This window comes from Triticum urartu, chromosome 2 (genome assembly GCF_003073215.2).
Source record: "Triticum urartu cultivar G1812 chromosome 2, Tu2.1, whole genome shotgun sequence".
NCBI classification, from domain to species: Eukaryota; Viridiplantae; Streptophyta; class Magnoliopsida; order Poales; family Poaceae; genus Triticum; species Triticum urartu.
In genome coordinates, this window is record NC_053023.1 from 207,875,602 (window position 1) to 207,887,764 (window position 12,163).

The 12,163-nt window shown below is 50.5% G+C and overlaps 1 protein-coding gene across 2 annotated transcripts; it reads right to left on the reverse strand.

The window, feature by feature from the left end:
• Positions 1–4,299: 4,299 nt before the first annotated feature.
• LOC125536813 (rab GTPase-activating protein 22-like) lies at positions 4,300–10,123 on the reverse strand. 2 transcript variants are annotated; one of them, XM_048700084.1, is made up of 12 exons: positions 9,181–10,123; positions 8,170–8,265; positions 7,932–8,035; positions 7,150–7,409; positions 6,952–7,074; positions 6,790–6,878; positions 6,537–6,642; positions 6,344–6,441; positions 5,228–5,353; positions 5,066–5,191; positions 4,776–4,859; positions 4,300–4,599 (listed from the first exon to the last, which is right to left on the reverse strand). In XM_048700084.1, exons 1-12 carry the CDS (start codon positions 9,280–9,282, stop codon positions 4,579–4,581), a joined length of 1,335 nt encoding a protein of 444 aa, XP_048556041.1. In that variant the 5' UTR covers positions 9,283–10,123; the 3' UTR covers positions 4,300–4,578. The 2 variants fall into 2 exon arrangements, with proteins under 2 accessions (XP_048556041.1, XP_048556040.1); XM_048700083.1 differs by having other exon boundaries at positions 5,066–5,353.
• Positions 10,124–12,163: the final 2,040 nt, after the last annotated feature.

Below are 12,163 nucleotides of genomic sequence, written 5' to 3' on the forward strand. Positions count from 1 at the left end.
TTCTGCTTGCCGTTGTCGAAGTCGAGGGGAGCAGCAACTACGGCGTCTGCAGCGGCCTGGACGTCCGCCGCCGAGTTGTCGATGATCACCGACGCTAGGATGGGCCGCTTTGCTTGTCTGGAGAAGTCGTCGACCGGATCCTTTCCTTTGTTGTTGACGCAGTCGCCTTCTGCCGCACCGGAGACCGACGCCGCCCGTGGCGAGCGAGGGGCGGACGGCCGTCGGTGGTGTTGATGCGCTTCTCCCGCAGACGGCCTCCTGCCGCCCACGCGGCGGCTGTGCGTGCTCTTGTGGTGGCGCCTGGCTGGGGGGGAGCGGCTGCGATGACGCGGGGCAGGCGCCGGCGCCGGCTGGGTCGGTGCGCGTCCCCGACGTAGCAGGGCATCCTTCCAGGATCTGCGACCAGCACCGCCAGCTCCGCCAGCGTCGCCGTGGTCGCGTCCATCGCGTGGCATGCCGCGGTAGCCCAGGTTGGCCACCGGGGCGCGCCCAAGGCGATGGAGGCGATCACCCCTCTGCCCGTCCTCGACCTCCATGGTCCAGGTGGCAGGGATCACGGTGAAGCGGGGCCGGTCATCAGTGTCGGAGTTGGACGACGGCAGCCCGCTTTGGGTGGAGTGCGAAGAGCGCGGCGATGGGGGGGGTCCAGTCTTCGACCCTGTCGACGTGGATGAGCATGGTGTAGTCCGTGGTGCCCGGTGGTGGAGCAACGCGCCGGTCGGGCGGCGAGTAGCCCTGCATCTCCTCGACGCGTCCCGCACCCCACGGCAGGACCCCGAGCGTGTGCTTGGTGGGGATGTGGGCGACGTCGTTCGTCCAGATCCAGTAGGCAAAAGTCTTCGTGTGTTCGCGCTCCTGCGTCCTGCAGTCGAGGCGGTCGACGCGCACCTTCTTCCCGAGGATTTCCTCGATCCCTTCCAAGGACCAGTACTGCATAGGGACCTTCTCGATGACGACTCTGATGTGAAGCTGAAGCGTGTCGAAGGCGGCGTGGTCGTGCTCATGCCACGACGCGATGTTGAAGGCGGCGCCATCGACCCTGATTGAGCCGCGGCGAATGGCGTTGACGCGGTGCATGGGCTGGCTGAAGATGACGAGGTAGTGCTCCGGGTGGTGAGCCGTGACACGCAGCTGGCTCACTAGGACGGCAAGTTGCGCCTCCAGCACGCGGCCCACCACCATGGGGGACGTGGCATTGACGCCGTCCGTCGCAGTCATGGTGACGGCGTGGTTGCGTAGGAAGAAAATGGCCTGCTCCATCGCCGGGGAAGACATGGTCAACGAGTAGCTCTCTCTGGGGCAGAGGGAGGGGTCGATGTGGCGCTGCATGGCCGGGGTGGTGGGCATGGTGGATGCAGCAGGCGGCGGGAAGCAGAGGCCCGAGTGGATTGGCGCCGGAGGAGCGGCTTGCCTAGGCCTGGAGCGCTGATTTTGTGGGCACTGCTTCTCTATGTGGCCGGGCAGCTCACAGAGGATGCAGTGAATGGGATCACGGCAGTCCGCGCGGCGATGTTTCTTGCTGAGGCAACAGAAGCAGCGGCCGCGGAACCGACTTAAGAAGGCCGTGCGGGCGGCGTCCACATTGAAGCCACTGCGCCGGTCCGGCCGCTGCACCCCGAGGCGTGCCCTGTAGCCCGGCGAGCCAAAGGCAGGGCGTTTCTTCTTCTGGTGGCTGACCTCGGTCCACCCACCGTCCATCCCAAAACAGAAATCTGGACAGCTGGGGGGCGACGATGATGGATTTAAGGCGCTGCATAGGGGGGGCGGTAGCTCGGCCTCGCTTGAAGGCGCCGCGGCCAGCGGCAGCGAGGATTGCTGCTAGATCTGCGGCCAGTCGGCCGGATCTGGGGAAGCCTCCAAATGTGTTTCCGGCACCTCGGACGGACCAGGGGAAACAGGAATATCCCACGCTGGTGGATCCAGTCCGGAGCTTGCGCTCGCAGCTGGCGATGGCGGAGGAGACGTCGCCATTAAGGCTGGTGGGTGGCCGCCGCGGCCGGAGCGGCCAGCGGCGCGCGGGGAGGGAGGCGCGGGGGAGATGTCCCGCACGATGACACGTCTCTACTTGAAGTAGTACTACCGATGGAATTGGTCTTCACACACGCAGCACGTCGACTCGATGGATTTGATGTGTCTCCTGCTGCAGCTTTGCTTCTATCGCCTTGAGACTCGGGAGCAGCGGCGGCCAGAATAAATCCCACAATACGCGAGCTGCTGGATTCGTCTCGATCTCGGCCTAGAGAAAAGTCAGTCTCCGAACCTGACCTGGACACGGACGATGAGCCGTCAAATCCTGTCGAACTCGGCGGATCGCACGACGTTGCGGCGGCACGCACAGATAACCCCAATTTCTCGTCTCAAATCTCGTATCTTCAACTTGGCTCTGTATACCACTTGTTAGATAATAACGAGATAAAACAAGACACGAGAGACACTGATTTTTACGTGGAAATCCTTGCGGAAGAAAACCACAGACGCACGAAGGCGCAATCACTATGAGGAGGAGTATTACAAGCACGAGACGACAGACCGTCTGAGGTGCGACTACATGGGGTATATATGAGGGCAATATATGAGAGTCCTTGGAGGACAAGTAAACGAGTTGTACTTGTACGCATTGGTACCAATGCAAAGGCCCACACCGTATGTACTACGTCTAGTCCAATACGGTAGCATTTGGATCACAATTTAACAGAAGAAGATTGTTTTATGTTACATCAAAAAGGGTTACAAAGGGAGTATCCCACCGCACACCTAAGGAAAGGTTTCTCTAGCTAATTAATCGGGCTCTCTAGGTCTATGAATCAGCATTGCGATCTTGGTCTTGCCGGCAGCCGTCCATTGCTCGATGTCTTGATGCGGGACGTCACCTGATCAACAGTTGAGACCTTGTTGTCGAAAATACGCGCGTTCCTTTCCTTCCAAGTGTGCCACCATACGATTTGGATCAGCGAGTTCCAAGCTTTATGGTAGGTCTTCGGGATTTGTTGTTTGCTCCGCTCCCACCATGGAAGCAACGAGGAGGTTGTGGGTGTTGGTCCGAGCGTGTTTGGCAGCCCGCAACGATGAAGCACCCTGTTCCAGAGGTCAACGGCGAAGGTGCAAGCAGCTAGTAAATGAGGCGCTGTCTCCTGCTCAACACCACAAAGCTGACAAAGTGGGTTATGTGGCCAGCCTCACTTTGCAAGGTTATCAACAGTCAAGATCTTCCCCAGGGCGGCCATCCAAGAGAAAGTCTTGCATTTCAGGGTAGCATCTGATTGCCAAATGAGTTGCTTGCAAACCAAACGCTGAGAGCCTTCAAATTGAATGGTGTATGCGGACGCGATGGAGAATTCACCATTAGCAGTCTGCCTCCAAGAAACCGTGTCTTGCTGATCACCGAGAACCACAACTTGCATCATTGCCCATAGACTTGTGAATTCGCGGATGGCTTGCGGCGAGATGGTAGTCTTAAGGTGTCTTGTCCATCGGTTATCGTCCATAGCTTGCGCCACCGAGAGCTTCTTCCTCGTGCAAAAGAGAAATAGTGCAGGGAACCGATGACAGTGAGCTAGTCCATCCATCCATGGGTCGAGCCAGAACCTGATACGTTGACCATCCCCGAGGTGGAATCTGGCTGAGGCCGCAAATAGGTTCAGCACCTTGGGGTCAGAGGGCAGCGGTAAGCCACTCCAGGCCTTGTCCGGGTCAGTCCAGTGCATCGACATCCATTGCAGCCGCAAGGCAATACTCTGTGCTGTGAGGTCTGAAATTCCTAGCCCCCCGAAGCCAGTCGGCCAGCAAACCACTTTCCAGCTAACCAGGCACTTCCCACCATTTGCGAGCTCCTTCCCTTCCCACAAGAATCCTCTGCGCAGTTCAATCTGTTTTGAACTCGGAACCGAACTACTCTTCTTTAACCCAACCTGATAGCTCTGTTTTTTAGGGACAACCGGAGTTTTTCCTTACTTTTATAGCACAACCCCCATTTCATTAGCTTCTTTTACAGCATGACTCCTTTGGATTAGTTTGTGATCGCACTAATCCCGTGTCCAAAAAAAGACTTTGTACGTGACATTAATGATATATTTAACCTTTGCTTCTTTTAAATCTTAGCCGTAGGTATCAAATTTTAATGGTAGAGATAATTTAAGTGGAACAATGGGGTGGCTTGTTTGTCTCTTATTCTAATAATATAATACTAATAGATAGATAATAGATTCAGAACACAAGGTAGCAAAATCGTGCAGTGTAAGGCGTCAAATTTTCTTGGAACAAAGTTCTGTACTTCTGTGGCTACAATATTCTCTCCAGGTGAATCTCAACATGCATGACATTTCAACTTGAATTGTAATTATTATTTTTGCAAGGTACCCACAGCACCATGTCTGTACAAGCATATGAACTTATGTGGGATACAGAGAATGTGATATCATTACATACAGAAGTTGCATCTATCCTGTATCTGGGGCCATCTTCCGATTATGACCACCCATGAGAACCTTCACTCGCTGTTTCTGTGCCAAATATGGTCGTGTATGTGTAGATTCAAATGGTAAAGAATCCCTCAGTGGAAGCATATCTTCCGGTGCCTTTTTAGGTTTTCTTTGCCTGTACCTGTAAAATGAACAAAGTTACATTTGTAGGTTTTCTTTGCCAGTTCCAGTGTATTTTAGATTTTCTTTGTCTCATTGATAGTCTAGTAGCTAGGGTATTGGAGTACTTTATCTGTTTATATGACACTAAATCTAGTCAGGTTATTGCAAATAAAAGTGAGAAGAATAGCAACTTACCAGTTTGAGGTATTTCTTGTGAAGTTTCAGAGCTCCAGCGCAGGCTTTTTTCGCATCTAAATTCCCATTTACATCATTCAATATCTGAAAGGAAACAAATGCAGGAGTTGCAGATACAGAACACATGATGATATACAAACATATAATATGGGCTCAAATTTGATTTAATTTTAGGAGATGTGCTTAAAATTGGCCTTCTTTTAACTAAAAAGAAGCTTAGTCGTTGGCAACTTGCTTAAAATTGATTGGGAATTTTGAAGAGAAAGAAAAGTCAGGTTTTGGTCCAGTACCCTAATAAGATCATCCAGTCCTCTAGCTTCTTGTAACAGTTTTTCTCTCTTTTCCTTGAGCACACTTGCAACCATGAAAACTGAAATGGGAACTGGGCCATCAGTTTCCTCAGAGACATCCTTGTCCTTGTCCTTGTCCTTGTCCTTGTCCTTGTCCTTGTCCTTATCCCACTTGGCAAAATGGCGCACTCCTCTTAATTTTGATTTCGATACTTTTTTATGTGCACCGCTTGCTTCTTCACATGCTGCAAAGAAGATATCCGGATCGTATTCGAGAGCCCACATCATCTGTTGGTAGGTTTTAAAAATCAGATAAGAGAATCAGAAGCAACTAACAGAAACTCATTCCGATACAAATACCACTTAACGTTTGCCAATACCAAATAAATATCAGTGCTTACAATTTTGTGAGATTTTTTTTCATGCAAGCACACAAACCACCCTACTTTGCAAATAGATGGAAACGTGTTATTATCTTTCTTTTTTCCTCAAGAGGAAGCAAGCCACTAAGTTCGTCCACGTGTAACAAATAATGGAACACCTATTTGATAATTTCAGTAAAGGAGAGATATCAAATGCAACATGCATGCAAACCCTTTAGTTTAAGCACAAAATAAAAGTCGAAGAATCCAAACCAGGTTGTAGACAGTGTACTTTTCAATGGACTTAGCCAATCTGTATTATTGAAGCTCTAACTCTCTATGTCGAGAGTAATGAAAAAGAGAAAATTCTGACAAAATAATAAATGAAAGAACAAAGTTACTATTCATGGCAAAATTCTCTTTTTTGGTTTACCATCCCATTTTCAATTGGAAGTTAATTTGAAACGATGATACATCTAAAAGACTCCACAAACTAAGGGCAGCCCAGTGCACGTAGCTCCCGCTTGCGCAGGGTCCGGGGAAGGGTCCGACCACTTTGGGTCTATAGTAGGCAGTCTTTCCCTACATTTCTGCAAGAGGTTGTTTCCAGGACTCGAATCCGTGACCTCATGGTCACAAGGCAACAGCTTTACCGTTGGGTCAAGGCTCCCCTTCAAAAGACTCCACAAACTACATTTCCAAAAAAAGGGAATTGTCATGTTGATCTTTTGCCTAAGCCAACAGGATTTTGTGATCCCCCCTAAAGTAACTTTCCACCATCTATCTCACATTCTATAAAATGTACAGCATATAATAATTTAGAACAACCATCAAACAGAAAAATGAGATGTCAAAATCGATTGTCTGGTTCTAGCAATACTCATCATACTATATTGTTATTAGGATAGCTTCATACCTCCCACAGGTACAAGGAGTCCCCAAATGACACCTCACGTCGAAATAGAACCATGAACATACGGAATGCAAAAAGATAGTCACCTCCACCAAGTGTTTCTGTGTCCAGAACTCAACAATATTATAAAACCATAGGTAAACCAGAGAAAAGAAGATTAGATGTTTCACAATATGATCGGTCCAGAAATTTATACCTAGGTGGTCATGTAGCTTGGGGTCCAGCACCTGAATGATAGATGCAAGGTGCTGAAGTTGGTTAGCCACCCCAACAGATTGATCTGTGCATCTGAAATTTCCTCGCTTTAAAGATCAAACATCAGATGGTTAGAATAATGACAAAGAAAAAAGAAATCAATTCTAGGTAATTTCTAGTAGAACAAATGCACAATGGTTACTTTTATAATTAGAGGAAAGATGTCATGAGAAAACATGGAGGGCAAGGCATACCAATCTACGCATCAACTTCTCAAAGCACCAAAACGCATCTGCCTCATCGTTGAGTAGCACAATCATTGGTGAGCATAAATCACTCATTCCTGTGAGATATACAAGTTACATTGTAAGCTTGTCTGGATACTAAGTTTCCTGTGCAAGTCAGATGTAGCGCACCTTGACAGTAACCAACATCTTTGTCAATCCATGCATACACGGCTAGAATATCCCACAACTTTGAAAGATTTTCCTTGTTCTCGTAAAATACCATGGTGCGGTCAGTACGTAGCACGTCAAGTCCTATATTATTTTCAAAAATCAGAAGAAATTGGGTGAAAAGAGTCAAAGTAGAGAAACATAAGGGTTAAACTGTACCAATTTGATGTAATGTAAGCTTCCATTCAATAATTTGCTTGTCAGTAATACATTCTGCAGATTCGTCTACTTCAATTCCATTGTGGCTGCTAGTTGAAGCACCCTCTGAGGTGTTTTGGTTTGAAGTAGCCTCAAGTAAAACCAAAGGATCCTTGATAGGTCTTCCATCCTCAGTGATAAGTGGTGCTGTGATAACCTTACCACTACCAACATGAGAATCCATCTCTTTGCATTCTTCCTTCCATCTAGCATATTGTAGCCTGCATAAATCATCAGGTAAAACACTTCAGACCAAGTGAACACAGTGTTCTATTTACAGTTATCTACTGCTGAAAATCATAAAAATAAATTATTAGAGATATCATGGGAAACATAACTGTAATGCTTGGATATTACAATGGCCACTGCATGATTAACAGTTACAGAAAAATTGGCATGCTCCTGATGATACCCACAATTGCCTCCTTTTTCTCATTATGTAAGCATACGTTTATTGTTTTTGGAAGGCACTATCCTTTTTGGGGGATAGAGTACATTAAGTAGGCAACAATTTTTTTGGAGCAATATGGCTGATTTAGATAAGGACAAACTCCATGCTTACTGTTTGGTTAAACTATCTTCAGACATAATTCAACAACTCAAATTTGAAATAAATAGCGTGAGCGGACAGCCGTATAATGGATGTCAGATGCATGGTTAAGATGTGCACACGATGACATCACTCTTCAAGGTAGTGTGCAGTAGCAAAATTGCACACCAGATGCTCTAAGGAAGGACAGTACCTTCTTATTTGCCTGATCTCCTCCCTCTCATCAAAGGTACTCCTCGGATCAAAGCAGCCAAGTAAGAACTCCCAAACCTCCCCCCTGACAGTCGGGTGAACACCCTAAAAGAACAAAATAAACCATTTATGATCTTTAGATTGTTAACCATGCACAATCACAATGCATATAAGAAGACAACTGTCTAACAATAGCGTATTTTGAAACTCAGAAAAAACTCTAAATTGAGGAATCTTACTCCTTTTTGTATCCGGCTTAGGACCGAGACAATGTCAAGACAGCCATCAGGATTAAATGCAGCTTGCCATTTCCGAACACTCAGTGTTTTGCCAGCCTGAAACAAAGGGACAATACTAAGTTGCTCAGAATAAGAAAGGACTCTACTCCATACATAAGAAACAAGAGTGGCCTTAACACCATTGCAGATCATAATAGGTATGTTCCCCAGTGCTCTCCCAAGAACTAAGATGGAAAATACGAAATTTAAAGCACATTGCAGCCTTATTTACAAGCACCACCACAAATCATCATGCTTGAAAGTAAGTAACATTGAGCTTTAAAATCAGTAGAAGCACATAAAAAAACGAGTTTTCACGGCAACTATGATTAGAAGTAACTAAACATGCACAAACTTCCTATCTCTAATTGTATTAACCCCGTGCCAACTTCCTCGCTTTCATTTAACCTGATGATAAATGCTACATTTTACTTCTTTGTCCTATTTAGGCCTTTGTTTCGGGTTTTTTTTCCATTTTTTGTTCTGCTTTGTTAGTTTTGTATCTTTTTGGCGGGTCTGGTTGTCTTCTTTCTCTGATACAAAATGACGTGCATTTTGATGTGTGTTCAGGAAAACCTATATATGTTGCAATGTGGTGAATATTGTTTGTCATTTTGTACAAAATCAGTGATAAATTAAGAAACAAATAGTTCGACTGTCATTTGCAACACATTCACATTCACAAAAGGAAATTACTCCAAAATTATTCTGCAAAAGCAAAAAATATTTTTATTGCAATGATACACCCTTAGATTCTCCATATTTTCAACTCAAAAATAAATTCTCCATATTTTCACTCGTGTAATGTTTTTCCTCGAGATTCTTCGTCATTTTCATTCATATCATCGATATTGCATTGTACATACTCCAATGCCATGAATATCCCATTTTGCCTAGAACCAGTACATTTCGGTAGGCCCAACAGCTACCACACAAACACAAAATGAAATAGAAGGAAAAAGGAAAGCAAACCTTGATCTTGAACTTGCTTTTGGGCACATCGTCTGTGCAATCGGAGCGGATCTCGTAGTACGCATCCGCGGGCGTCCCGCTGCTGATCCCCCACTTGATCATTTTCCAAGTGAATCAAGAATGTAGCAGCAGCCGGAACCCAATCAAGAAGCCAAGAAAGGCGGCAGCGCCTCTGAGGGAAGGGGGGAGGAACCGGGCTCTATTTGACCTCACGAATCAAAAAATGGCAAAAGCAAACCAGGAAGAGAAAATGGGATCAAGTGCAATGGAACTGATCCCCCCTTGGACCTTCTCCTCCTGAAAGGAAGGGTGCGAGTGGAATAGCAGGAGGAGGGGAGGTTAAGGGGGGACGAGGTCAGGCAAAATCGGGAAGGCCTAGTGGGGTTAAATTAGAGAGGACAGGGCCGGAGGGCGTGGAAGGACGAGGACGACCGGTTCCAAGCCGCTGCCGGGCACGAGCTTGCCGGCTTCTACGGGCATCTTTGCCCATCTTGGTGCTAGTTTTCATGGTCGGAAATGGAGAGCGACGCTTGCTCTTCAGCGAAGAAGACTTCGCCTTGTCCTTTTCCTTTTTTGGAGAAAAGGAAGACTTGGTTCCAGTTTTGGAAAATTACTCAATTTCATGATTAATTCCAAATACTCCCTCCATCTACTCATATTTCGAAACGACGATTTGGGTCTCCGAAAAAATTAATCTGGCCCCTGCGTCCCCTCCAGGCAACTCGAGCGGCGGCCGCGCATCACCCAAAATCTGTTGTTCTTCACGCTGCCTCTCCTCTCCATCGCCGGCTGGCCACGCGGGGGCAAAGCTCCATGCGTTGCATGGCGGCGGCAGGGTGTTCCCTTCTTCCCCGTCCTCTCCTCCCCCATGTCGGTCTACATTGCTTCGTGCCGCCGCCGCCGCCGGCAGTTGCTCTGCCCTCACGAGTGGATAGCTCCGGGCGATGGGCCACTCGGCCAGGAGAGACTGCAGCGGCAGGACGTGGCTAAGAGCATTTCCAGCCGTGCCCCCAACAGGTCCTTTTCAGACGTTTTTACCGTGCCGGCGCCGAAAAAACGGTCCAGTCGCGTCTTCAGAAACTCGTTTTTTGCCGGCTTGGGGCGAAACTGGTGCCGGCGGACCTAGTCCGAACCCGGCTTCCTAGGACGCCTAGGGCGCCGGCACAAGCGAAAAGGGCGCGTGGGTCCGCCCTGTCGGCGAGACGAGCGCCTCTTCCCGCCGTTTCTTCCCGCGTTTTCCCCACTTCCCTCCCGTACTCTTCCTTCCTCCCGCCAATCTCCCTCCCGCTCGCCTTCCTCCCAGTCGGCCGCCATGCCACCGAAGAAGTACGTCGCCCCCCGCGCGACGGCAACCGCGACCGCCTCCGTCGCCCAGCCGAAGCAGAGGAAGCCGAGGGCGCCGCCGATCAAGCCACCGGGCATGTCAAACACCGAGTGAAGGGCGAAAGTTCAGCGGCGGGAGGCTGTCACCGCCGACCGGCGGAATAGGGCCATCGCCAAGAAGGCCCACGACAACGCGGCGCGCGCGGCTGCGGCTGCCTCGGCGGACCAAACCGAGGCCGAGGCGACTCGCGCGGGGATGATGAATCCACCCGGAAGCCACGCCCAGTACGCGTCCTGGGGCCAGCAAGGTGTCGGCTCTTCGCAGCCATGGGGATCGCCCTCGCCGGGCTACGCCGACGGGGACGCGCACGGTGGGTTCAACCCAAACATCACCTTCCCCATGGATACCCGGCCCAGCGCACGGCCTCTTCCGTCTTGGCCGGCGTGCAGTACCCTCCATACAACTACTCGCCGCCCGCCTACGCTTCCTCCCCGACGCCCCCACTACGTCGTGGCCCGCTGCCCTTCTCGCACCTCGGCGACACCGACGAGACCAAGGCCAACATGGACGACATCATCGCGGCAGGTTCGGCCGCGGCCGCCGCATCTCCCGGGTTCGTCACCCAGGACGAGGTGGTCGATCTCAGTGGCAGCATGGACGGCGAGCTCCGCTACGTCTACGGCGAGGACGAGCAGGAGGAGCAGGAGGAGGAGGACGACGACGAGGAGGAGGAGGAGGAGGAGGAGGAGCCGACGCCTGCGACGGCGAGGGGGCGCAAGAAGAAGAAGCATGCGGCCAGGACAGGCGAGCCGCGCATCAAGTGGGCGTCCAAGGAGGAGGAATGCCTCGCCGAAGCATGGAAAGTCGTCTGCCTCGACCCAACGACCGACACGAACCAGAGCATCGACACGTACTGGGACCGCATCAAGGCCAAGTTCGACGAGCGCAAACTCGTCGACCCCTACTTCAAAGGCATCTACATGCAGTGCGGCTCCAAGGCGATGGCAAACCATTGGGGGCGTGCAACAAATGGCATGGGGTCGTCGAGGAGGTCGCGGCTCGCCCGGAGAGCGGCGCCAGCGTCGAGGATCAGGTATGCCACGCCGGCCTCCCGCCTCTCTTCGCCGTGTACGCGCGCCAACTGTTTCTTCCTCCGCGCAGTTGCTGCGCATGTTCGCCCTGTACCGGCAGAGCAACAGCGACGCCGAATTCAAGTACCTCCACGTCTACAAGCGCATTGACAAGTGCGAGAAGTGGGCGGAAGTCCGGCGCACCCTCGACAAGGCCAAGGAGACCTACAAGACGGACGCGCCGACTCCTGGCGCATCGAAAGGGCGGCTGGATGGCAACAAAGTTGCCAAGAAGGAGAAATACGCCGACGCGGCCACCGCTCGAGTGCAGGAGTCCATCGAGCACTGCCTCGTCGACGCGCAGGCTCGTGCCGTCCTTCGTGAAGAGAAGACCGAGGCGCGGTGGTTGGCGTTGATGTCGAGCAGCGGCGTCAAGCTCGACCTGCTCCAGACGAACGTCGCCGCGAAGAAGAGAAACACCGACCTGGCTTTCTTGCTGGGCGGGGCGGACATACTCCAGAGCACCGACGAGGCGGTCAAGGCGTGGTACTTGGCGGAGCGCGGCCTCATCCTGAACCAGCTTTCCTCG